This window comes from Amphiura filiformis, chromosome 2 (assembly GCF_039555335.1).
Source record: "Amphiura filiformis chromosome 2, Afil_fr2py, whole genome shotgun sequence".
Lineage (NCBI taxonomy): Eukaryota > Metazoa > Echinodermata > Ophiuroidea > Amphilepidida > Amphiuridae > Amphiura > Amphiura filiformis.
In genome coordinates, this window is record NC_092629.1 from 73,649,272 (window position 1) to 73,677,246 (window position 27,975).

General features: G+C 35.0%; 2 protein-coding genes and 2 long non-coding RNA genes across 5 annotated transcripts; all 4 read right to left on the reverse strand.

The window, feature by feature from the left end:
* Nucleotides 1-762: 762 nt before the first annotated feature.
* On the reverse strand, nucleotides 763-4,820 carry LOC140146596 (protein lin-12-like). 2 transcript variants are annotated; one of them, XM_072168465.1, is made up of 4 exons: nucleotides 4,516-4,820; nucleotides 3,497-3,579; nucleotides 2,926-3,039; nucleotides 763-1,120 (listed from the first exon to the last, which is right to left on the reverse strand). In XM_072168465.1, exons 1-4 carry the CDS (start codon nucleotides 4,590-4,592, stop codon nucleotides 1,098-1,100), a joined length of 297 nt encoding a protein of 98 aa, XP_072024566.1. In that variant the 5' UTR covers nucleotides 4,593-4,820; the 3' UTR covers nucleotides 763-1,097. The 2 variants fall into 2 exon arrangements, with proteins under 2 accessions (XP_072024566.1, XP_072024567.1); XM_072168466.1 differs by having other exon boundaries at nucleotides 2,926-3,036; nucleotides 4,516-4,809.
* A 4,327-nt stretch (nucleotides 4,821-9,147) lies between these two features.
* Nucleotides 9,148-15,487, reverse strand: LOC140171917 (uncharacterized). The gene is made up of 8 exons (XM_072195267.1): nucleotides 15,472-15,487; nucleotides 15,205-15,348; nucleotides 13,685-13,828; nucleotides 13,302-13,445; nucleotides 12,962-13,105; nucleotides 11,461-11,604; nucleotides 9,786-9,947; nucleotides 9,148-9,332 (listed from the first exon to the last, which is right to left on the reverse strand). The coding sequence occupies exons 1-8, from the start codon at nucleotides 15,485-15,487 to the stop codon at nucleotides 9,148-9,150; spliced, it is 1,083 nt and encodes a 360-aa protein (XP_072051368.1).
* Nucleotides 15,488-15,559: 72 nt separating this feature from the next.
* LOC140136923 (uncharacterized) lies at nucleotides 15,560-21,241 on the reverse strand. The gene is made up of 3 exons (XR_011856789.1): nucleotides 21,104-21,241; nucleotides 15,928-16,071; nucleotides 15,560-15,688 (listed from the first exon to the last, which is right to left on the reverse strand). It is a non-coding gene; the product is annotated as an uncharacterized lncRNA (long non-coding RNA).
* Nucleotides 21,242-23,835: 2,594 nt separating this feature from the next.
* LOC140136931 (uncharacterized) lies at nucleotides 23,836-27,547 on the reverse strand. Its single transcript, XR_011856791.1, has 4 exons — nucleotides 27,410-27,547; nucleotides 27,038-27,181; nucleotides 26,697-26,840; nucleotides 23,836-23,925 (listed from the first exon to the last, which is right to left on the reverse strand). It is a non-coding gene; the product is annotated as an uncharacterized lncRNA (long non-coding RNA).
* Nucleotides 27,548-27,975: the final 428 nt, after the last annotated feature.

A 27,975-nucleotide genomic window follows, 5' to 3' on the forward strand; every position in this document is an offset into this window, starting at 1 on the left:
TTCCCCCTGCTTGATATATAAGAAAATGTAAACACAATTATTGTCACAGTTGATAGTGTTGATCTGGGCTAGCTAGCTAGTATGCTTACAGTCCAATTCCTTCAAAGAAAGGAAATTGCAAACCAGAAATATTTTATGTAGTCAAAGTACTACTATTTGCCAGTGTTGTCGGAGAAGATCTATAATACGTCAAAGAACGTACTTCTTCCAAGAAAGGAATATATATTCTTCTGTCGACTTGCTGAAGTCTGGTGTTTTGATTCAACGCAACTGTTAAAATAAGTGGGGACAACTGCATCGCAGTCTTGGAGCAAGACTTGCGTATTGGCCACTTTTTGCAAGTTTCGCACGTATTAGGTTTGTACCACGTAAAAAGAACTTTCATGCTTATCGTCAAATATTTGAGAAAAAAAGCAATACTTTTTCCATGTTCTTCTTTCACTTAGTTGACATTAGTACATTAATAATATGATATTTAGTTCAAATTTATAAATCAAAATACCACTTCAAGCGTCCCATTGTTTAAAATTAACTTTACCTTAAATTATCTTATGACCAGATGGTTCATGATTCAACTCAATGCAGTCACTTTTGCTACACAAAGACACGAACGTGGCCCAAGCTGTTTAAAGACTACTTTATTCAATTGGTCATATCTTCGTTCCTAGATCACCGTTTTTATTAAAACAAATCTTATGTAGTAGCTTAGATATTACCATGACGACCAAGTAAATACAATCAACAAGTGACATGTTTGCCAAATTCTATTCTCTATTTTTTGTTACAAGGTAACATCATTTATAATGTATTACATCGTAAATTATTATCGTACGATTATCAGAACCACCATACTAGCTTCTAACCGGTTACACAGAGAAGATCAGATACCAACAACAATCTACACTAGATCAGTTATCTATCATCATCTTCTAGCTGTTTTGGAAATTTGAAACTAAGAATATCCGATGATCACAAGGCATCTGCGACATTTTCTGGACCATGGTTGCCTCTTCATCATTGTTTCATGGTAGGTAGACACAATTGAAAAGCAAATAAGCATTTCGTCTTTGTTGCTGATGATGATTAGGTTTCCTTGATTATGTTCTGATCTCATGTCGCTCTAGATAAGAAAAATAATATTACAGGGTGATTCAAAATGAAGTAAACTCGTGTTTGTGGCGCTTTTGTACGAAATCCAGAAAAAAAAATCTGATTACAATCTGGAAAAGTGGAAATATCATTGCAAAGAGCAAAATTGTAAACATCTAAATAAAAAAAAAATGTTTCATTTGCTTTCTGCAAACCCGAGTTATACTCATTTGAATAGAGAAACCCATTGTTGTAGCTACACACGGTTCTCTTCCCAAGCATGTAGTCAGGATCATGGTGGTGTATTGACTGGTATAGCGCGATATTCAAATGCAAATAAAGTTGTGTGGTAGGAGTGGTTTCGATAAATAATGCCTAGCGGGGTACATTACGGCCTAATGACGTTGCCTGAAGAGTTCTTTTTTAATTGTTCATTTTCAATTTCATCATATTGCACTGCACACAAAGAAAAGAGGCAAGTACAATATGGCACTTCAATTATGGCGACAAGTTTCATGAACCTACTAGTCTGTGTAAAGTTCATCGTCTCTTTCGTCTTCAGTTTCGCACGGGTGATCGAATATCAAGTACATGTAGATAAGCAAATAACTCTAATGACCCGACAGTCTGAATCTTCAGGGTCGGCAAGACCGCGAACTTCTAGATCACAAATAACCATTGTTAGATATAGGCATGGGTTGCAAATTGACCCAAAGATCAGCAGCTTAAGACGCAACCCCTTGCGAAACATTTCCCAAACAAGTTTCTGTCAGACCATCCAGAAGACTATGAGTTAAAAGAGTTATCATGGTTATAGGAGTAGGTATCCATACATTTAAACCGTAAAATCGCTAAGGGTGTTCTATGCAGGTGCTAGCCACGACTCGGATCAGCAGGATTGATCCGACCAATGGGACCAAGTTTTAAAAGGGTGAAAAGCCGCACAGGAAATGTTTTTTTTTAAACTATGGCCTCTTTTTACGTTTTGAAACATTTTTTGTAGATTATATCAAACAAAATATAGTCCCCACAATTCACACGTATTCTCTAGGTTACACACATCTATCTCCAGTTTGTTTGTACATTATACATGTATCTGTTTTGAACAATAATAATAAACCATGAACAGGGAGTCTGAACGGATAACACATTTTGACTTTCAGCCGTATCAATAATATTTTTGTTCTTATTGTGATGAACAACCTTAGTGAGAACCTTTTGTTAGGGCTGTTATCAATATTTATACAGGGGACTTTTCCCATGACTCTTGACTTACAGTAAAGTGAATTTATTTTGAATCAAGATTTTAACTCAAATTTTATGAGATCCATGAATGTGTTCAGGTTTTGTGTGGAAATTACTCAAAATTATGTAAGCTTCCTACTCTTTGATATGATTCTTGGTCTAAGATGTAAAAACTTGTAACCCAACTTAATCAAATCAAATGTTGCAGGCCCAATATTTTCAAGCAAAATAATTTACAGGGTGCTCATTTTTGGGCAATTGGCTGATTAAATTTACTGGCTGGGTAAAAAAAAATACTGATGGCAGTTTTTTTAAAGTAATATTTGTAGTGAAAATGGTCCATTCTAAAAATATTAAAAACATTTTCCAACAAAATTGTACAGACTAATAGAGTAAAAAAGTACACTTCAATTGGGCTTTCGTTTTGAAAAAGAAGGCACAATTCTTAGAGGGCAAATTCTTCTCAGACACCCCTTTCATCTTTATTTCATAGATTGGTGGTCCAACCAAACAATAAGTTATGGCTACGCGTCTGGTTCTGTGCAAATGTGCCAGTAGGGAACCATATTAATCACAGACCATATTACTTACTATATTGGCATCGATTCCCGAAGTATCCCGAGAAGCATTCACAACTAAATGCTTCGTCTCCGTCTTTACACAGTCCGTGAACGCAGGGGTTAGAGAGACACTCGTCGGAGTCTGCTAACATGTAAGAAAATAATCATTAAACTGTTCGTTAATAGTGTATGTACTTTCAGTTTTTCCCACAGGTTGACCACAATAGTACTTTATTTGTTACAGCGTTATCGGTGCTATGATTTGCATAGTTTTTGGGCCCAAAAAGGGTAAACGTTTGTCAACCTTTACATAACATTATGATAAAATATTTTATAAACTTTATATAGTCTGTATATAACCCGACATTTAAACATTTTCTGACATTTTTACCTTTTGCGAATGATATTAAAAACATTTTGTGTTTCCTGGGTACGTACTTACTTACTTACTTAATTAATTACTAACTTCATGCGCGTGTGTAACGATTTAAAAACATGTTTGTGTTTGCAGGAAATACAATAAAGTCATGAAAATCGCAAAGTCGCAAATTTACCCAAACGTGTGTGCTTGCAGCAAAGATTGTCTGACTATTTTGACTTACTATTATTCTCCAAACATTCGTGTTCAGTTGAATGATCTGGACACTCTATTGCAGATGGATCTCGATTACTTCCGGATGCGCATCTGCAAATGCAAGTAAGCAAGTAAGTAAGTAAGTAAGTTTATCAACTATTCAATGAATATTTATCAATTAATGTACACCAATCATGCCAATCTATTAATGAATCAACCATTAAACAATCAAATTCAATCAAACAATAAAGACTTCAAGCAAATAATCAAATAAGGAAGCATTCATCAATCCACCAATTAACTAAACAATTTATTAGTTAATTATTGAATCGAACAACTAATCAAGGTACTCGGTTAATTAACCAATAAACCAGTGTATAATAATCTAGTCAATGAATCCATTTTAATTGTTAAAGCACTCAATCAATCGTAATGAAACAAATACCATACAAATGTATTATTTGTTGATAAGTCAATCCACAATCAAGTATTAAAGATCTGTGCAATAATTATATCCCCTCTCGTGGGCAAATTTCGAAATGGCTTGCCGAAAAAGCTTGGCCCCATCATTTGGCCAAATAATCCTCTCAATCTAGGCTTGCCCCCCCCAATTCTTGGCCTGCCAAAAACTCCTCGGCTGCACTAACTTAGACATTAGTGGAGCAGACTTGTCCCGACTACCCGACTAGCTTGGATGTTAATGGAGCTTACATTTAATTAAGTTTAAATGTCGGATTATATAAAGATCATGAATACGTTATTTTAAAATATGTTGGGCAAACATTTTTGCAAATTATTATGTCAGCAGTTAAATAACATCATGCTAGATTGTTTTGCATCACGTTTTCAAAGAGGTTTTATGAATTGTATTAAAACGTTTTTATTGGTGACAAAACGTCAACTCTTAAACATGTCAAAGGTAACTAATAGTTTCACATCGGGAACGAAATACGTCGTAAACTTGAACAGTACCATGTGCAATATATTATAGTTATGAGGTAGCCACTGTCACAGTTGACTTGCACAAAAAACACGTAATATACGTACCCGTTTGATGTAGTAACAAGAACTAGAAGAACATACGCTATAAACAGCAAGAACCTTATCTTCATCTGCCACATCATCGACACCTTTATTTCAAAGTATTCTATACAATTATACCTCTTAGGTTGGCACCATTGGTAGTTTGCTAATACATGGGATATAGTCCTGCCTTGGTAATGAACATTGATTATACACAATCACAGTGAGAAAGCACTTTTTATTTATGGAAATCTTTTGTTAAGTTGTATTTCCCCGGGGTATTTCCCAGTGATGTGTTCATTGGCGTGATGTGTACGTGTACACAGCTGTATATACCTACAAACCCGAGGAGCATGCACTTTTTGTTAAAATTCTAAAGAGTAGCAAAACACGCTTTGCAATTACGCCAATATGTTTGGTACATACCATGTATACTTTGCAACATATAATGTTACAATTTGCCCAGGCTTTCTTTAAAATTAAAACAGATAATATATAAAGGTTAACAGGCAATACCTGCTTTTTCATCATTGCGTTTGTTCTTCAACTAGTATTATTGACAGGCCTACGTAATGACAACTACGTTGCAATGGTTTAATTGCTTAAAAGCTTAAACGCTTACAGACAAGTACACTATTTTATTGTATCCATTCAATGATGTTGATCTCAGAATTAGTAAGTTAGGTTTAGTGTGTAAGGGATACATGATTGTGACCTTGGAAAACCAATGCTCAAGACGTCCCGATACAAAACAATAACAACAACAACAACAACAACAACAACAACAACAACAACAACAACTTTGTATAGCGCCCTTACTTAGCGCTTTACAAAAAATATTGATCTACAGATCATTGAAAACATAAATTGGTCAGTATAACTAACTAGTCCAGATGGTGCCCATTTTGACTAACTTCGTGTAAGTCAAGCAGGCATGACTAACATGCGTGACTAGCTTTGCCTAGTCGTGCAAGCAGGACTAACTTGCTTGATTAACGTCAACATTAGTCAAGCAGGCTTGACTAACCAGCTTGACTAGGTTGAACGGTAAGGCTAGTCTCATCAACGACTAACTTTATGTAAGTCAGAATGGTGCCAATTTTGACTAAACTAACGTTGGTCAAACAGTTCAAACAGGTACCTGACTAGCTTGCTTATAGGTAAAAACAAATGAAAAAAGGAGACAAATGTGACAGTATTTCGTCTTGCCTGTTGGGATTTATTCTCATAGTTTTACGTTTTGAAAATGACATACCGTAGAACCTCGTCTACAAGAATATATAGGGCTTTGGATGAAAGGTAAATGATTTGGAAACAAGCGTGAATATGCCAATACAATAGATTGGCCTAAAAATAATACTTGTTTCTATATGCTTGGATCTGTAATTTATTTACTCAAACTCCTTAATGGCGCTTGGATTAATGTAGCTTTCATCAGACGTACTCTATAGGCTTGTAGACGGGGTTTTACGGTATTACTTGATAAAATCCTATTACCTGGTAATATATATTAAACAACTACGTGTGGTAGTCATTTCAAAGCAATTTCCTATGTGTTGAACATGCATGTTCAAAGCGGTTGCGCAATTTAGTATTGCGAAATGAAAGTTACGAAAGCCTTGACTAACCTAAATCTGATCAAACCGACTAGCCATTTTTGCGCTCTTCACGCGAATTTGTTCCACATTGCTTCGCGAGCATTTGTACCATAAGAAAGAAAAGAAAGAAAGAAAGAAAGAAAGAAAGAAAGAAAGAAAGAAAGAAAGAAAGAAAGAAAGAAAGAAAAAAAAGAAAGAAAGAAAGAAAGAAAGAAAGAAAGAAAGAAAGAAAGAAAGAAAGAAAGAAAGAAAGAAAGAAAGAAAGAAAGAAAGAAAGAAAGAAAGCCATGACCTCGAAATGACATCTGATGACCTTGAAATGAATTTGGACAAAATTGTCTTTTCGTGAAAAATGTAGGCACTAAGTTTAATAACAATATATTTAGTAAAATAATTTGACCTTTGTTGACCTCTGATGAATTTTATATGTCCTCCATGTTTTGAATCATATCAATATTACATATACTAATTTTCATTTAATTTTGGACACAATTTTAAAGGTACTTTTAAGGGTACACGAGGTATTGTTGGTCGAAGCAACCTAAAAATCGATTCATTATCTAGATCAATATATTGTTGAAAAATCTCCTTGGTGTTTTGCAAAAGTTCATTCTACAAATCGTATACTTTGCAAACTTGTTTAATTTATTGTTGTTAATGAGTTATGTACGTTTTACAAAAGTGTTGTTGTTTCAGCCCTCTTTACAACGTAACTCAAGAATCACAGCACCTATAAAAGTATATATGTGATATTTTAATTCTTCTACACGCTCCCTATGAATGTGAGCAATGCAGTTTTTGCCAAAGCTCACTACCATTCGTAAGATGTTGCAAACTACCAAATCACAACAGTTTAAAATAGTTAATAACCTTAAGGACTCTCTTATACTAGATTACAAAAAGTCAGATTAACAATAATGGAGTCTGGGATTTAACAGGCCGCTAGCTTATTCCTCCGTTCTCATCCACTATGTTTGTCAGTAATTGCACTATAGATTTCTTGTATTTTATTTTATTTCCATACGTGGAAATAAAAAAAAGAAATACAAAAAAAAAAACTTGAAGAAACTTGGTATTTTGCCACAAGAAACCAGGTTTATTGATTGATATGTAATGTTTGTTTCTGTCATTGATAATTTTCAGGTGTACGTCTTTCGTAATATAGGCCAATAGCATACCAGTACTAACTTTTACGCGTACACCGTTTCAATACAAAATCACTGTACTGTGACTATAGCGCGTATTCAATGTTAGGGGCTATCATTTTCTTCGGAAGGGAGGGGGGTGGGGGTGAGGTCCCAAATATACGGGGGGGGGGCATGCATTGTTGAAAAGAAAAACGTGGGTGGGGGGGTCATAACATTTTTGATGACCAAAATGTTTATTTTATTCGATAACATTTCTGTTGGAAAATTGGAGGGTCGCAATTTTATTGACGCCAACCATTTGAAAATTCGAGACCCCTCACCACATCCGAAGAAAATGATAGCCCCCCTTATATCTCTTAAATATTACCAGCTATACGTGTTTCATGCAGCGGTATATTATTATTATCAACTATACGTCTTTCATATAGAGTTGAATTATTATCATCATGATCATACACATCATTCTGTACGCCACTAATGTCGTCATTCTGTTGTTCAACGGCTAACGTCAGCGTATTTGATCTGAATTAGTGAAATGAAAATAATAGATAGAGGGGAGAAAATAAATTATTTGATTCCCGTATCAAGAGGGCCCCCTATAAAACTATGCGCACATTTACTTGGTTTTTTTTCTGATTTGTTAGTGTGTCCTCATATTATGTGAAAATAAATATGCATGCCATCCAGTGCGGGTAACTGTCCGTGGCTAATTATGGACGATTCTAATTAGTTCATGACATTCTCCGATTTAAAAACCTCTGATTTCTTTATTTTAACATGAATATTAAATGACACAATCTCCAGTTATCATGCCAAATAAGATATCTTGCATATCGCAACAAATGAAGTATAGATGAAAAAAAAAAAAATAGCGTGTTTTTTTTTTTTTTTTTTTTTTTCAGTAAAACTAAGAATAACATAATAAAGCAGATTTGGTTTGGTTTTTGTTTTCACATATTGCTTCCTAAGCACTTTGGAAACAATTGGAAACGTTTTTTCCGAGAACAGATCCCAGTATTATCTCTTCAGGTCAGCCAGTTTTTGATATTTGCATAACACAAGTCTGAGATATGCGAGAGAATGTGTCTTGCACACGGAGTGATGTAATAATCGGAGACAATCCGTTGGTCATGACGGGGTTCGAACCCACAATCTCACAATCATGTGTTAAATTATGTAACCGTCAAATTAATCCACGTGTTTACGAGACTATCTAGTTCAGGATTAAGACCCCGGTCAGGATTGTTATGGGGCTTGACGAACATTAGGCTATGTGCCTACATAACACAAGTCATGCAGCAAGCACAAAAACATTTTCAAAACGTTTTAAACAAGTTAGAATGATTTAGTTAGAAAAACGTTTCAAAACATTAAATGTCGACTTATATAAAGGTCATGAAAACGTTTGAAAACGTTTTGTTTTTGAAAACACACTACAACAATGTTTTCAAAATGTTATTGTAAATTATTTTTGCAAAAATTGTATGCCAAGTATTTTGTCAACACTTAAATTGTGTTAAAATATTTGCCGTAGGTTATCAAAAAATGTTTTTTAATGTTATGAAAACGTTTTATACATTTTATATACCCTTTACATAACCCGACATTTCAACGATTTTTGACAACATTTTATAACCTTTTGCGAATGATGTCGAAAACGTTTTGTGTTTGCTTGGAAATTGCATTACATAATTATATCAAAAACATGTCGCGTTAAAATAGCTTAGTAGAAAAGCATTGCAGGCATACATGTGTCAAGGCAAACATTGCTTACCGTGGCGTGCATAGTTTCCTAATAGCTACGCAAATAGCAAATACAAATAGGATGCCAAGTGTTGCACCGATGATTGCTGGAATATAAGGAAATGAACATTTGAATAAAGAAAATTTAATTTATTCCGAAGTAAATACTAATATTTCTCTAATTCTCTAATTTCTCCACTCTTCTCCCTCCTCTCCTCTCCCATCACCCTCACACCCCCTTCTGCTCTCTGTTTCTCTCCTCTCTTTTTTTTCTCATCTCCCATTACACTCCCGTCCACTCTCCTCTCCTCTATTTCTCTTTCCTCTCCTATCTTCTCCACTATCCTGTCACCTGTTCCCTCCCCCCAAATTTGAACAAATGTACAAAAAGTCCAAACATTTCAGAATTTGCGAGCGTATCCCAGTTTTTTACGCTTTGTTGGACAAAAAAGGTCCACATTTTGAGAATAAAGTCCACTTTTCACAAAATTGCCCCACCCCTCCCTGGAAAAACGTCCACTTTTTCAAAATCAGCACCCCCTCCAAATGCTTCTCTCCTCCTCTCCTCTAATATAATCTCCTCTCAGCTCACCCTTCATCTTCTACTCTATCTTCCTCACTGCTCTTTTTTCTCCTCTCCACTCCACTCACAATTTGTCCTCAGCAATTTGCAAGTTTTGTCCAACGACTGAAAAAACTCGAGTCTCGAGGAACGAGTATTTACTGTTGATATACAGGCTTTTTGTGTGTGACCCTTTGGGAGATAAATTCAACTGGTGTTGGATCATTTCGTAATTTGACTTGCCTGTAGTGTACATATTCGATATTGTGGTCTGAGAATCACTTCTTGATTTTGGTAAATGTGATGAGACAGGGGAAGATGTTCCTCGTGTGGACGAGAACTTTGTAGTTATCAGATGCGAGGAGGTAATTGGTCGTTGAAGAGTGGATGGTAATGACGGACTTGCTGCAACAATGGAGTAAATAGGCAACAAATTACCACACAAAACTAAAACTAACAAGAATTTGTCTTTAAAAAGACAAGTTCACGGATCATGTGTATTGTAGGCCTACTTTGAGCTACTTTTGTCTAACATTTAATATGCATATCTAACCTACTCTGCACTTATTCGACAATAAATAAGTGATATGAGGCTTAATAATGATACCTGCGTCTTGACTTAGGAAAAAAAAATAACCGGAAAAATATGGGGTCTTTGGATGAGAGAACATGTGCCCCCCTCCCCCCCCCCACTCTAGATTTCAGCACACTACATCAAAGCTCCCATTCCATTAGGCGCCCCATTCCTTTTTAAAGGCATTTTTATTAAACCACCTTCAGGAAACAAATTTGGCTATAACTGTCAAGAAGAAAATTGTATGCAAGATGCCTTATGACTTAAGTAAACAAATTACCCTGGGCAAATTTCACAGCTATTTCGGTCTTGCTTGATTTTGAAGTTATTAAGCATATATAAAGAATTTAAAAAATGATTTTTAAGAAAATTTATTTTCGGGTGCTAAATTTTTTCTTGAAAAAAAGGCATTTTTGTGATTTTTCTTGTATTGACGACAACGTTAAAGATATTTTTGTTTTGATTCGTTTGTCAAAATGGAAACTCGGGTGGCTTTCAAAATAGAGTATCATGTGTCCACGGCCATGATAATTAAGATAACAAAGTGTGAAATTGACGATAAAAATCCCTCTTATTGCCATTTTATACCAAGAGAGAGAGATTTTCCAATTCAGAACAAAATATTTGAACCGTATTTTACGAAAAATTTGAATTTTAAGCTGTTGAAATCCCAAGTGGAAACAAATTTGGTTCATTCAGGTTGCATGAGATATGATATGCATAGAAATGATCAAAATGTTGGTTTTCTAGCACTTTAGAGATATCATATTTTCAAATTACTGCAGATATCTAGTTTTGTCGATTGCGTAGGCCTATGCATTTTAAACATTGAATATTGATAAATGATTGATTATCGATAATCGTTAATCGATTATCGATTTTCCTCCATCACCCTCAACAACACACATATTCCCCCCCCCCCCCCCACCTAATCATCCTTAGCGACTGCGATTGAACATGACAGTCTGTGATCATCATTTGCTTGTTAGGTTTTAGAATTTAATTGAATATTGAGAATGAATTGATCATTGATGGTCGGTTATCGACTGTTTATTACCCCCCCTTCCCACCACCACCAACAACTCAAACACTGCTTTACAACGACATCTACCGGCGTGGCGTGTTAAATAAAGACTGTGATCACCTCTACCAAACTAAATGTCCCTTTAAAAAAAGAATTTATGTATGACGAAGAGTGGTGTGGCTCTCCATCTGGATGTCAATATCTGTTCATTAGCAGTGTCACGGCTACTTGGTTCTGATACGACTTAATACGATAAAGTCTTGACCTTTCCCCGTCTGATTAAAATAAGATATCATGATGAATGGCATTAATATACTCACGACATATGTGTGTGTTACAATCATCTGATCCACTCGATAATCCACTACAAACATCTACTCCAGCGCAAGTCCTGGTTCTAGTCTTAGTTCCACTACCACATGATTGACTACAAGTACTCCATGAGCTCCACGAACTCCAATATGCTATATAAAAGTTGGAAGTCAGAAGAGTTTAAAATTTAACCTCTAGATGACCATTGACCGAGATTGACTGCTTCGGACTATTACTAATTAAATTTTAATTAAGGGGGTACTACAGTCATTGATTTTTTTTGCCCTTTTTTGCATTTTGTGAAGACATTACAAAAAAAAATTGACAACGTGGTATGCAAAATGAAGGGGCAAATCTTCTCGTTTTATTGGTGGCATCGGTATCAATGTAGCTTACATGCTTTTAAAGATAGAAGCCAAAAGGAGGTACATCACTGATGATTTAAATTCACTTCATTTTGGAAAGCTTACTATCAACGGATTTCGTTAAATTTTTGGATATGTGTTGCTAACACAATAGGGAAATAAAGTTGATTATGTAAAATGGGAATAAGTGGTTCCTGATTTCTTTTATGACTTCATGAACTTGGTGCTCCACAACTATCAAAAAAGGAATTGGTTAAAATGCTTCTATTTTCAATGTTGAGCTATATTTTGTATTTTTAACTTGCGACATTATTTCACTGAAACTTAATTAAGCCATAGGTAACAGGTTACCACAACCATACTACAGCAATGTTGAGAAAAATTGTATTTCTTGTCACCTATACCACCATCTTGGGTAGTTTTAGGTAAGCTTAACTTTTGTGATTTTGGTAACTATTTTATATTTATTTGTGAAATCCATCTCAACCAGGCATTCTAAATTGTACATCCCAAGGTATATTATTATCCACCTTGCACTTCTCGATATATATCCAGTTAAAGACAGAATATCAAAATTATGCCTCATTATGACATCACAGACTCTCACATGTGTATTCAAAATTGATGCCTAAATTTGACCTGAACCAATTGACCTATAACCTGACATACGGTGACCTAATAGCCTTTTCTTCTCCTAACAACATTGTATAAGTGTTTATTTAATTTATTCAGTGTTATATTTTGCATGCACCACTATAGATTTTCTATAGAGAGTATAACAAAGGATTTAATGTATTCTATTCATGTACCCTACTTGAACATGTTGAATAGAATAAATTATAGTTTGTTATAAAACACAGATCTGAGTTACTAGGATACAGTAAACAAAAAATATATAGGGCTAAAATGACTTAATAAAATGGTTTAAAAGCACTTTGTATGTAGATATATTTTATAAGTTCAGGACATGAGGTGATGAACATATGTATGTACTTAATAAATTTGCAAGAAAAAAAAAAGAAGAGGGGTACTGATGAAAATCAGGGTATTATTCCCCCTTAACTAAATTGTCTTGTTCTTTCACCATCTGATTAAAATAAGCAAGTGAAATTCATATAAAAATAAATGGTTTTATTATACTCACGACATACTTGCGTGTTGCAAATACTTGACCCGCTGGACAATGCACTACAAGCGCCTGTTACAGAACACGTCCTGGTTCTAGTCTTAGTTCCACCACCACAGGATTGGCTACAAATACTCCATGAGCTCCATGAACTCCAATATGCTGTTTAAAAAGTGGAAGTCCGGAGAGTTTAAACATGTTAAAAGAAAATTTAACCTCTAGAATACCATTGATCTAGATTGACTGCTTTAGACTATTACTAATTAAATTAAATAACTAAATTGCCTTGTTCTTTCACCATCTGATTAAAATAAGTAAGTGAAATTCACATAAAAATAGATGGTTTCATTATACTCACGACATATTTGCGTGTTGCAAATATTTGACCCGCTGGACACTCCGCTACAAGCGCCTGTTACAGAACACGTCCTGGTTCTAGTCTTAGTTCCACCGCCACAGGATTGGCTACAAATACTCCATGAGCTCCACGAACTCCAATATGCTATAAAAAGGTTAAAAGGTCTATCAAAGAGACGAGTATCTACCTGCATTTATATTGTGATATACTATGCTTTATATCACAGTCATGTGATACCACATGGTTGACTACAACGTCTACCCCCATGAGCTCCATGAACTCCATTATGCTATATCAAAGTCGATAGGTCGAAAGAGACGAAGATGTATCTATACTTATTATTACTGCATTTATTAGTATTGTAATAATATTATTATACTCACGACATATTTGCGTGTTGCAATTATTTGACCTACTAGACGATCCACTACAAGCGCCTGTTACAGAACACGTCCTGGTTCTAGTCTTAGTTCCACTACCACAGGATTGACTGCAAGTACTCCATGAGCTCCACGAACTCCAATATGCTATATAAAAGTTGGAAGTCAGGAGAGTTTAAAATTTAACCTCTAGATGACCATTGACCTAGATTGACTGCTTCGGACTGTTATTAATTAAATTTTAATTAAGGGGGTGCTACACACATTGATTTTTTATTTTTTTGCATTTTTTTGCATTTTGTGAAGACATTACAAAAAAAATTGGATAACGTGGTATGCAAAATGAAGGGGCAAATCTTCTCGTTTTATTGGTGGCATCGGTATCAATGTAGCTTACATGCTTTTAAAGATAGAAGCCAAAAGGAGGTACATCACTCATGATTTAAATTCACTTCATTTTGGTAAGCTTACTATCAACGGATTTCGTTAAAATGTTGGATATGTGTTGCTAACACATTAGGGAAATAAAGTTGATATGTAAAATGGGAATAAGTGGTTCCTGATTTCTTTTATGACTTCATGAACTTGGTGCTCCACAACTATCAAAAAAGGAATTGGTTAAAATGCTTCTATTTTCAATGTTGAGCTATATTTTGTATTTTTAACTTGCGACATTATTTCACTGAAACTTAATTAAGCCATAGGTAGCAGGTTACCACAACCATACTACAGCAATGTTGAAATTTTTTTTATTTCTTGTCACCTATACCACCATATTGGGTAGTTTTAGGTAAGCTTAACTCTTGTGATTTTGGTAACTATTTTATATTTATTTGTGAAATCCATCTCAACCAGGCATTCTAAATTGTACTCACCATTTACATCCCAAGGTATATTATTATCCACCTTGCACTTCTCGATATATATCCAGTTAAAGACAGAATATCAAAATTATGCCTCATTATGATATCACAGACTCTCACATGTGTATTCAAAATTGATGCTTAAATTTGACCTGAACCAATTGACCTATAACCTGACATACGGTGACCTAGTAGCCTTTTCTTCTCCTAACAACATTGTATAAGTGTTTATTTAATTTATTCAGTGTTATATTTTGCATGCACCACTATAGATTTTCTATAGAGAGTATAACAAAGGATTTAATGTATTCTATTCATGTACCCTACTTGAACATGTTGAATAGAATAAATTATAGTTTGTTATGAAACACAGATCTGAGTTACTAGGATACAGTAAACAAAAAAATATATAGGGCTAAAATGACTTACTAAAATGGTTTAAAAGCACTCTGTATGTAGATATATTTTATAAGTTCAGGACATGAGGTGATGAACATATGTATGTACTTAATAAATTTGCAAAAAAAAAAAAAAAGAAGAGGGGTACTGGTGAAAATCAGGGTATTATTCCCCCTTAACTAAATTGTCTTGTTCTTTCACCATCTGATTAAAATAAGCAAGTGAAATTCATATAAAAATAAATGGTTTTATTATACTCACGACATACTTGCGTGTTGCAAATACTTGACCCGCTGGACAATGCACTACAAGCGCCTGTTACAGAACACGTCCTGGTTCTAGTCTTAGTTCCACCACCACAGGATTGGCTACAAATACTCCATGAGCTCCACGAACTCCAATATGCTGTTTAAAAAGTGGAAGTCCGGAGAGTTTAAACATGTTAAAAGAAAATTTAACCTCTAGAATACCATTGATCTAGATTGACTGCTTTAGACTATTACTAATTAAATTAAATAACTAAATTGCCTTGTTCTTTCACCATCTGATTAAAATAAGTAAGTGAAATTCACATAAAAATAGATGGTTTCATTATACTCACGACATATTTGCGTGTTGCAAATATTTGACCCGCTGGACAATCCACTACAAGTGCCTGTTACAGAACACGTCCTGGTTCTAGTCTTAGATCCAATACCACAGGATTGGCTACAAATACTCCATGAGCTCCATGAACTCCAATATGCTATATAAAGGTTAAAAGGTCTATCAAAGAGACGAGTATCTACCTGCATTTATATTGTGATATACTATGCTTTATATCACAGTCATGTGATACCACATGGTTGACTACAACGTCTACAACCATGAGCTCCATGAACTCCATTATGCTATATCAAAGTCGATAGGTCGAAAGAGACGAAGATGTATCTATACTTATTATTACTGCATTTATTAGTATTATAATAATATTATTATACTCACGACATATTTGCGTGTTGCAATTATTTGACCTACTAGACGATCCACTACAAGCGCCTGTTACAGAACACGTCCTGGTTCTAGTCTTAGTTCCACTACCACAGGATTGACTGCAAGTACTCCATGAGCTCCACGAACTCCAATATGCTATATAAAAGTTGGAAGTCAGGAGAGTTTAAAATTTAACCTCTAGATGACCATTGACCTAGATTGACTGCTTCGGACTGTTATTAATTAAATTTTAATTAAGGGGGTACTACACCCATTGATTTTTTTTTTTTTTTTTTTTTTTTGCATTTTGTGAAGACATTACAAAAAAAAAATTGGATAACGTGGTATGCAAAATGAAGGGGCAAATCTTCTCGTTTTATTGGTGGCATAGGTATCAATGTAGCTTACATGCTTTTAAAGATAGAAGCCAAAAGGAGGTACATCACTCATGATTTAAATTCACTTCATTTTGGTAAGCTTACTATCAACGGATTTCGTTAAAATTTTGGATATGTGTTGCTAACACATTAGGGAAATAAAGTTGATATGTAAAATGGGAATAAGTGGTTCCTGATTTCTTTTATGACTTCATGAACTTGGTGCTCCACAACTATCAAAAAGGAATTGGTTAAAATGCTTCTATTTTCAATGTTGAGCTATATTTTGTATTTTTAACTTGCGACATTATTTCACTGAAACTTAAGAGAGAAAGTCCAGTAATTTCAAATAAAATGAAAAATACCTGGCCAAATTAAAAAATATCCAATTTCTTTAAAGTTTACCAATGAGTTACACTTTGGTCAAGGGCAACCATGATTATAATAATTTTGGTATTTGTGGCTGGTTACCATGGCAACGACCAAATATGTTATTTTTAATGAATATGGGCAAATTCTTTTAAAAAAGTTGGTTGAAAAAGGCAAAAAGTCAAATGCATGGGTACAAAATTCCATACAACACCCAAACCCTATCTTTTGCCAGAGTGGAAGGCAAGGTTAGATCTATCACTTAAGTGTATCATCATTGTAATTGAAGCTTCCATTGTGGCAGATACCATTATTGCAAATAGGGGTGTTTTACTCAAATAAATTCATCTGAAAAAAGACATACTTTTAAGTTACCATTTACAATAAAGTAACACATCCTCAATACTCATACCTGCTCCATGGATGCACTAAGCCTTTGGAAAGTCATATAGGACAAAATTACTTTGGGACCTTGGATACTTTTTATACAGTGTTTCTAGAAAAAAACACATTTTTTAAACTAATTTTCGTGCGTGAACGCATTTTTTCTGAATTTTTAAAGCTATGTTTGATCCTTTCACTGAAGGCATACCTATTTTGAGCCTAAAAATTAATATGTCCAACTTTGGACCTCAGATACTGTTTACACAGTGTTTCTAGAAAAAAAAACGTATTTTGTAGACTAATTTTCGCGTGTAAACACATTTTTTCTGAATTTTTAAAGCTATGTTTGATCCTTTCACTGAAGGCATACCTATTTTGAGCCTAAAAATTAATATGTCCAACTTTGGGACCTCAGATACTGTTTACACAGTGTTTCTAGAAAAAAACCGTATTTTGTAGACTAATTTTCGTCGTGTGTATAAAAGCTATGTTTAATCCTTTCACTGAAGGCATACCTATTTTGAGACTAACGATTAATATTGAAATTTGGAAACACTAAAAAAAATTTTTTTTTTAATCAAGTGTTTCTATATTATAAATAATTATATTTAAAAGTAGCCCTTCCATATACTCAATGTATACAATATGAAAAATCAAGATTTGTTCCTTGTGCATAAAATAGAAATATAGGCTTTGATTGTGTGCCTTAAGGGATCAAAAATGAGCGTTTATTGCGTTTCGACAGTATTTTTGTGGGACATGAGAGCACCTCAGACCTATCGAATTGCATTCTGAATACGAAGCATGTCTTTCTGATATCAAATAATTTTCATTTTTTGAAAATCACAATATAATACAAATTTTACGACAAATTATAAAAATTTGATATTTTTCAAATTTTTGATATATAGGCCTAACAGTCCTCGAAGTAAATTATATAAATCTAATGGCATATTCTTAAAGTGTATGTAGCAGGGAGGAAAAGCCGACGGTCAATTGAAAATTTTGACTTTCATATTGAAGATATGGTATTTTTGCCCAAAAAGACCTAATTTTTTTTGGTGTTTTGGGAAAAAAATCCATATCTTCAATACGAAAGGTCAAAATTTTCAATTGATCGTCGGCTTTTCATCCCACCACACACACTTTAAGTATAAATCATCAGATTTATAAAGTTTACTTCAAGTACTGTTAAATATCAAAAATATCAATTTTTAATGATTTGCCATAAAATGTGTATTAAATTGCATTTCAAAAATCAAAATTATTTGATATCAGAATGACATTCTTCGTATTCAGAATGCAATTCGACATGTCTGATGTGCTCTAATGTCCCACAATAAATACTGTCCAAACGTTCATACCCCAGCCCTTAAGTCATGCTTTTGCTATACTGATAGTTTTCTACCAGTGAAGTTATACTTAAAATTTCTTATAATGGGTTGGGTATTGAAAGTTGTGAAAACATCAGGTAGGTTTACAACTGGACAGACAAACTACTTGAGAGAAAAGTTTCAAACAGGGGAGGAAACTGGCAAAAAGCTAGAAACAATGGAAGTTGCTAAGCGCATGAGAAAGGCACGGGGTGCAGCTGGTCAGAACCTTTTTTCTGTCCAAGAATACCTGACATGTCAACAGGTTAGCAGTTTCTACTCAAGAGAAGCAGCCAGGAGAAGACCGAAGTGTACAAGTGAAGCATCAGAGCTTATCAGACAATGATATAAACGCTGCAAACAACATTATGCTTGCAACACCCAGTGATGTTTCAAAACATAGACATTTGCCATTTTGCTAATGAGGGTACATTATCAAACCTTGCAACAATTGAAGGATATCTGCCAATTATTTCAAATTGATACCACCGATGTTAAGACAAAGAGGAGACAGTCTCCATATATTGAGAAGGTGACCATATTTTCAAAGCAGTGCCTATATGCTTTAAATAAGGAACAAGAGTATTTCAATCTGTCTATGCTTCAGGAACATCTGTATAAATACTAACAACACAAAATGAGAAGTAGACAGTGGTTTAACCAAATTTGATCATTCCCTCAAACGTTAAGGGGGTACTACACCCCAGCCCAATTTTGTGCCTATTTTCGCATTTTTTTTCAAAAATTATAGCGCACTGGTGACAAGTAAGATATGTATATTATAGGGGCAAGGACTACAACTACTGCACTGGAAATTTTATTTCAACACAGCTAACAGTTGTGGAGTTACAATAAAAAATGAGGGAAAACCAATATTTGATCAATAAATCAATAACTACTTGCCTTGGGTTGCTGAATTTTCAGTGCAGTAGTTGAAGTCCTTGCCCCTATAATATACATATCTTACTTGTCACCAAGGCGCTATAATTTTTGAGAAAAATGCAAAAATAGGCACAAAATTGGCCAGGGGTGTAGTACCCCCTTAATTGACACGTAACTTCAGTAGAACAGACAAAGGCCTGTATTGGATCCAAATTGTGCCACAGAACTGCTGCATTGCCGGGTTATTTAGTCTGTATTATTTTCAATGCAAAAATGCAGGTTGTAAAATCGGAATAATACACACTTTGAAAAAAAAATCAGGGGAACTGGCAACACTTGCAGCCCACAGATGAGATTTTAGTGTATGATTTGTTGCATTCTAACTCTATTTACATAAAGATGTGTTGTTGTATGTTCAATTGTGATGATCGGTAAAAGTATTGTATCTTAATAGTGTATCTTATATATCATGAATTTTCAAAAAATATCAAAGTATCTGGCAACACCCTGTCAAAGAGGATGCAGGTCCCAAGCTGATTTCTTATTTCATTTAACTATCAAGGTCCCTTTTACCTGAATCTATAATTTTAGATCAATCAAAGCGTTACTTTATATATAATGAGCTGCTCAAGTTGGCACTTAATTGACAACCCTGATAAATTGAAAAACACCCCTTTCTAAAATTAATGGTACATCCCAACTCTAGACACCTGGTTATTTTTTTTATACTATCATGAAGCTGAGACATAATGCTAATACCCCCATGTAAAAATAAATATTCTAAAAACTTTGTTCATGTGCTGCAGATGTCTCAAAATATTGATATTTTGACCTTTAAAATCATGAAATGTGCCTAAAAGGGCCTAAATATTGAAATTTGCCTGTTGCCATGGAAACCAAGTGTGAATCAGAAAAATTTTATCACCTACTTCGTTGCTGGTCCATTGACTACTGTTGGGCAAAATATAAGAAAAAGTCATTTTCCAAAGTTGGCCATTGTGTGCTTTATATTTACTGACTTTTGCTCTTAATTAAGCCATAGGTAGCAGGTTACCACAACCATACTACAGCAATGTTGAATTTTTTTTATTTCTTGTCACTTATACCACCATATTGGGTAGTTTTAGGTAAGCTTAACTTTTGTGATTTTGGTAACTATCTTATATTTATTTGTGAAATCCATGTCAACCAGGCATTCTAAATTGTACTCACCATTTACATCCCATGGTATATTATTATCCACCTTGCACTTCTCGATATATATCCAGTTAAAGACAGAATATCAAAATTATGCCTCATTATGATATCACAGACTCTCACATGTGTATTCAAAATTGATGCTTAAATTTGACCTGAACCAATTGACCTATAACCTGACATACGGTGACCTAATAGCCGTTTCTTCTCCTAACAACATTGTATAAGTGTTTATTTAATTATTCAGTGTTATATTTTGCATGCACCACTATAGATTTTCTATAGAGAGTATAACAAAGGATTTAATGTATTCTATTCATGTACCCTACTTGAACATGTTGAATAGAATAAATTATAGTTTGTTATGAAACACAGATCTGAGTTACTAGGATACAGTAAACAAAAAATATATAGGGCTAAAATGACTTACTAAAATGGTTTAAAAGCTTAAAAACTTAATAAATTTGCAAGAAAAAAAAAAGAAGAGGTGTACTGATGAAAATCAGGGTATTATTCCCCCTTAACTAAATTGTCTTGTTCTTTCACCATCTGATTAAAATAAGCAAGTGAAATTCATATAAAAATAAATGGTTTTATTATACTCACGACATACTTGCGTGTTGCAAATACTTGACCCGCTGGACAATCCACTACAAGTGCCTGTTACAGAACACGTCCTGGTTCTAGTCTTAGTTCCACCACCACAGGATTGGCTACAAATACTCCATGAGCTCCATGAACTCCAATATGCTATATAAAGGTTAAAAGGTCTATCAAAGAGACGAGTATCTACCTGCATTTATATTGTGATATACTATGCTTTATATCACAGTCATGTGATACCACATGGTTGACTACAACGTCTACCCCCATGAGCTCCATGAACTCCATTATGCTGTTTAAAAAGTGGAAGTCCGGAGAGTTTAAACATGTTAAAAGAAAATTTAACCTCTAGATGATCATTGATCTAGATTGACTGCTTCAGACTATTACTAATTAAATTTAATAACTAAATTGTCCTGTTCTTTCACCATCTGATTAAAATAAGTAAGTGAAATTCACATAAAAATAGATGGTTTCATTATACTCACGACATATTTGCGTGTTGCAAATATTTGACCCGCTGGACACTCCGCTACAAGCGCCTGTTACAGAACACGTCCTAGTTCTAGTCTTAGTTCCACCACCACAGGATTGGCTACAAATACTCCATGAGCTCCATGAACTCCAATATGCTATATAAAGGTTAAAAGGTCTATCAAAGAGACGAGTATCTACCTGTATTTATATTGTGATATACTATGCTTTATATCACAGTCATGTGATACCCCATGGTTGACTACAACGTCTACCCCCATAAGCTCCATGAACTCCATTATGCTATATCAAAGTCGATAGGTCGAAAGAGACGAAGATGTATCTATACTTATTATTACTGCATTTATTAGTATTATAATAATAGTAATATTATACTCACGACATATTTGCGTGTTGCAATTATTTGACCTACTAGACGATCCACTACAAGCGCCTCCCTTACGAAAATGGCACGCAGTTTTTGAATGCATGCAGTACGCAAGCAGCACGCGTGCCGCAGCATGTGTGCAGTAGGTAGCGTGCGGATGCGTATATTTGGAACGAGGCACGCATGCAGGAAGCATGCAGATGCTTGCTGCATGCATGCAGCAAAAATGTGTGCGCGCGCGCAGTTTGCATGCAGCATGCAAAGCCATTAGCGTGCAGCACGCACTGGCCATATATACATATGCGAGACAAAATCACGAAAAAAAAATCAAAATTAGTTGTTAACAGTGTATATTGTCCTTACATTAAGTCTTACATTACCTGGCTATCTATTTTACAATGAACCAAAATTGCCTGGCTTAATTTTATACAAGTCATTATCTAACTTTACCTACCTGATTTTGAACCACGGACCTTCTGCATGGGAGTCTAATGCTTTACCATTTGAGCTAACAAGGGTATACACATTTGATGAAGTGTTTTAAGTTAATATAAGCAATATTTTGATGACTAAACCGGCCAAAGTGCATCATTTTATGAATATTGATCAAATTTACTGTAAATATTGATAACATTTATTATAAAATGTTGAATTTTGTTTTGATTTTTTTGCAGTGCCAACTGTTGATTCATGAATGGCATACCAACATTGGCCCAATGTTGCAATGACAACTATCGAAACAGGAATGCATTCCAACATTGGGCCAATGATGCGCCTACTATTGAAACAGGAATGGAATTCCACTGAACATTGGCCCAATGTTGCATTGCCAACTATCGAAACAGGAATGGCATTCCAACATTGGCCCAATGTTTCAATGCTAACTATCAAAACAGGAATGATGCATTCCAACATTGGCCCATGTTGAAATGCTAACTATCGAAACTTGAGGAATGGCAAATCAACAATGGCCCAATGTTGCAATGCCAACTGTTGATACAAGATTGGCATTTCAACATTGGGCCAATAATGGAATTCCAAAGGCTGCTGAAAAGATGCAAAAAAACCATGGGCCAATGTTGGCGTGCCAACCGCGATGATGGTCCTTCCAATGTTTGCCAACGTTGAGCAAATGTTGTATTGATATTATGAGACGAGGTCTATTTAGGGGCTGTGCAATAATTAGTGGGTAAAATTTTCAAATACCTGCCAAAATTGCTTGCCCTCCCTCTAGACCTGCCAAAATTGCTTTCCCCCTCACCTATTGGCCTGCCAAAATTGCTTGCTCCCCCCTCTTGGACTGCCAAAAATCTTGGTCTGAAGGTTAAACACTTAGAAAATTTTGGTTTGAAGGCTAACTTATTTATTCATTGTAAACATTTAAATATTTTCACTACTAGTTCATTGCCAAATTGTGACTTGATGTCAAGTTGTGTAAAGGTGAATTAGTCATTGAAAATCCTGCATGCATGCAGCATTTTACCTTTGCTGCTTCTGAAAACCCTGTATGCGTGCAGCATTCTAACTTTGTGATCTGGAAATCCAGCATGTGTGCAGCAATATGCGTGCTGCATGCAAGATGCGTGCAAGTTGGGAAACAATTTGCATGCAGTCCTACAGTCCGCACACAAGTGTAGTCTGCACATAATTTGCGTGCAGATTGGTAGTCTGCACGCAGGTTCTGCAAGCAAATTGTGTGCGTGGTGGATATTTGCGTGCGATGCCTGCATGCATACAGCTGGTTCGCACGCATGAACACGCTACCAGCAGGCCTTGCATGCATGCTGCGCACATCTGCACGTGTGCTGCACACTGCCGCACGCATGCTGCATGCTGTCGCACACATGTTTCATTGCTTGCATTTTCGTAAGGGCTGTTACAGAACACGTCCTGGTTCTAGTCTTAGTTCCACTACCACAGGATTTACTACAAGTACTCCATGAGCTCCACGAACTCCAATATGCTATATAAAAGTTGGAAGTCAGGAGAGTTTAAAATTTAACCTCTAGATGACCATTGACCTAGATTGACTGCTTCGGACTATTACTAATTAAATTTTAATTAAAGGGGTACTACACCCATTGATTTTTTTTTGCATTTTTTTGCATTTTGTGAAGAAATTACAAAAAAAAAATGGACAACGTGGTATGCAAAATGAAGGGGCAAATCTTCTCGTTTTATTGGTGGCATCTGTATCAATGTAGCTTACATGCTTTTAAAGATAGAAACTTAATTAAGCCATAGGTAACAGGTTACCACAACCATACGGTCAATCATGCCATTCTTATTCAGAAGCTTACATCTTTTGGAATTTTGGGTCTGGAGCTGGATTGGTTTAAATCTTATCTTAGTGATAGAGAGCAGGCAACTAAGATGGGTAGTACTATTTCTGCATTCAAATGTGTCAGCTTTGTGTGCCTCAAGGTACAATTTTGGGCCCACTTCTATTCACGATGTACATCAATGATCTGCCTCTAACTGTGTCCAGTGATACCAAAATCACGCTTTATGCTGACGACACGGCCGTTTTTCGCTCATCAAAAGACATAAATGAGATCAATGTGCATCTTAATGATGATCTTAAACGAATTACATCGTGGATGGAAGTGAACAGATTGACCTTAAATGCTAAAAAAACAAAAGCCATGCTTTTTTGTTCAAGTTATTTTAATGCAAGGGTTGATGAGCTAAGTCTTTACATGAATAGGGAACAACTTGAAAATGTAAATCAATGTAAATACCTGGGAGTCATTCTCGACCAAAATCTAAAATGGGAAGCACAAATTAATCAAACTTGTTTAACAGTTTCGAAATACATTGGTATGTTGTACAGAATCAGGGAATGGCTATCTGCTAACCACATGAATACAATTTATAAAGCTCTTATTCTTCCAAGATTGACTTACTGTGATACTGTATGGGGAAATTGCAATAACACGCTTCTGAATAGGATTGAGCGTCTCCAGAACAGGGCTGGGAGGGCCATTCTTAAAGTTCCAGTCAGGACACCATCTTCTTTAATCAGGGAGAAACTTAACTGGAAGCCTCTTAGCAACCTTAGACAAGACCATCTGTGTCTTTTAACTTATAAATGTATTGCTGGTTTTGTTCCAAAGTATATGCAAACAATTTTTACCTCTGTGAAAACCAGTCATCGTCACAATACACGTGGTAGCGCTCATGGCAATATTGCACTTAATTTCAAACCCAGAATTGAAGCTGGTAGACGCTCATTCTTATTCAGAGGGGCTAAGGCCTGGAATTCACTAGATCCTAAACTGAAATCACCTCTCCCAATTAGCACAGCAACTTTCAAAACAATATACAACTCTCAATTTTATGATTCTTAAATATTAGCCTTTACATTTGTTTCATATTTTGGCTTCATTCGTTTATTTTGCAAAACAAGATTTGTTTGAGTTATATTTATACTATCATGCTATGCCTTACTACTATTTTGTGCAATCAATTTCCATATTGAATTATTTGTATTTGACATTAAATGAATTATTTTGTTTGTATTTGGTGCAATCGATAGTTTTGAATAATATTAATGTTTTATAGCTATGCTGGTTCATAGGTTGATTTTTGTAGTGTTTTATCTTTTAAGTAGTTTTAATGCTTATTGGGTCCCCCATATTATTTGATCCTTTATTCTATATGCTTTGCCTATGTATGTAGTATTAATAGTATTTTAATCATGTTGTAAAGTTACATTGTAATTTGATTTATTTTGTAAACATTGTATTTATCTAAATTTGCAATATTATCATGTATTTGAATGTATTTAGTATTTTTAAAACCTTAATAATTATGTTATGTAAATGTTGTATTGATCCCTGGGCCTCAAGGAAGAACAGATGATTAATTGTGTTTTCAACTGATTGAGTGTCCCAGGTTAAAGAAGAAATAAAACAAACAAACAAACAAACAAAAACCATACTACAGCAATGTTCAAAAAATTGTATTTCTTGTCACCTATACCACCATATTGGGTAGTTTTAGGTAAGCTTAACTTTTGTGATTTTGGTAACTATTTTATATTTATTTGTGAAATCCATCTCAACCAGGCATTCTAAATTGTACTCACCATTTACATCCCAAGGTATATTATTATCCACCTTGCACTTCTCGATATATATCCAGTTAAAGACAGAATATCAAAATTATGCCTCATTATGATATCACAGACTCTCACATGTGTATTCAAAATTGATGCTTAAATTTGACCTGAACCAATTGACCTATAACCTGACATACGGTGACCTAGTAGCCTTTTCTTCTCCTAACAACATTGTATAAGTGTTTATTTAATTTATTCAGTGTTATATTTTGCATGCACCACTATAGATTTTCTATAGAGAGTATAACAAAGGATTTAATGTATTCTATTCATGTACCCTACTTGAACATGTTGAATAGAATAAATTATAGTTTGTTATGAAACACAGATCTGAGTTACTAGGATACAGTAAACAAAAAAATATATAGGGCTAAAATGACTTACTAACATGGTTTAAAAGCACTTTGTATGTAGATATATTTTATAAGTTCAGGACATGAGGTGATGAACATATGTATGTACTTAATAAATTTGCAAGAAAAAAAAAGAAGAGGGGTACTGATGAAAATCAGGGTATTATCCCCCTTAACTAAATTGTCTTGTTCTTTCACCATCTGATTAAAATAAGCAAGTGAAATTCATATAAAAATAAATGGTTTTATTATACTCACGACATACTTGCGTGTTGCAAATACTTGACCCGCTGGACAATCCACTACAAGTGCCTGTTACAGAACACGTCCTGGTTCTAGTCTTAGTTCCAATACCACAGGATTGACTACAAATACTCCATGAGCTCCACGAACTCCAATATGCTGTTTAAAAAGTGGAAGTCCGGAGAGTTTAAACATGTTAAAAGAAAATTTAACCTCTAGAATACCATTGATCTAGATTGACTGCTTTAGACTATTACTAATTAAATTAAATAACTAAATTGCCTTGTTCTTTCACCATCTGATTAAAATAAGTAAGTGAAATTCACATAAAAATAGATGGTTTTCATTATACTCACGACATATTTGCGTGTTGCAAATATTTGACCCGCTGGACACTCCGCTACAAGCGCCTGTTACAGAACACGTCCTGGTTCTAGTCTTTGTTCCACCACCACAGGATTGACTACAAATACTCCATGAGCTCCATGAACTCCAATATGCTATATAAAGGTTAAAAGGTCTATCAAAGAGACGAGTATCTACCTGCATTTATATTGTGATATACTATGCTTTATATCACAGTCATGTGATACCACATGGTTGACTACAACGTCTACCACCATAAGCTCCATGAACTCCATTATGCTATATCAAAGTTGATAGGTCGAAAGAGACGAAGATGTATCTATACTTATTATTACTGCATTTATTAGTATTATAATACTCACGACATATTTGCGTGTTGCAATTATTTGACCTACTAGACGATCCACTACAAGCTCCTGTTACAGAACACGTCCTGGTTCTAGTCTTAGTTCCACTACCACAGGATTGACTACAACTACTCCATGAGCTCCATGAACGCCAATATGCTAAATAAAAGACAAACGGCCCTCGAAAAGGTGATGATGTATTTACTTAATAGCTGCATTATATTCGCTCCAATTAGAGAACAGGTGTAAATATAATGACATGGGTTATAATGAATTCAATACTTACGACAACTTGCCGTGTTACAAGACGATGTTTCACGAGACGACCCACTACAAGCTCCACTTGAAGGACAAGTTCTGCTCCTAGTCTTTGTGCCACTACCACAAGTTCGACTACATGTGCTCCAGGAACTCCAGGATCCCCAATGACCTAAACAAAAGAAAATTGAACAGAAAAGATCAGAAGGGAAAAAATGGGTAAAAAAGTGGTTTATCCTGACAATGTGAAGGGGACGGTGTATGGTAGTAGAGGATGTGGCGGAGTGGTGTGTGTGTGTGGGGGTGTGTTGGGTGTGGGGTGA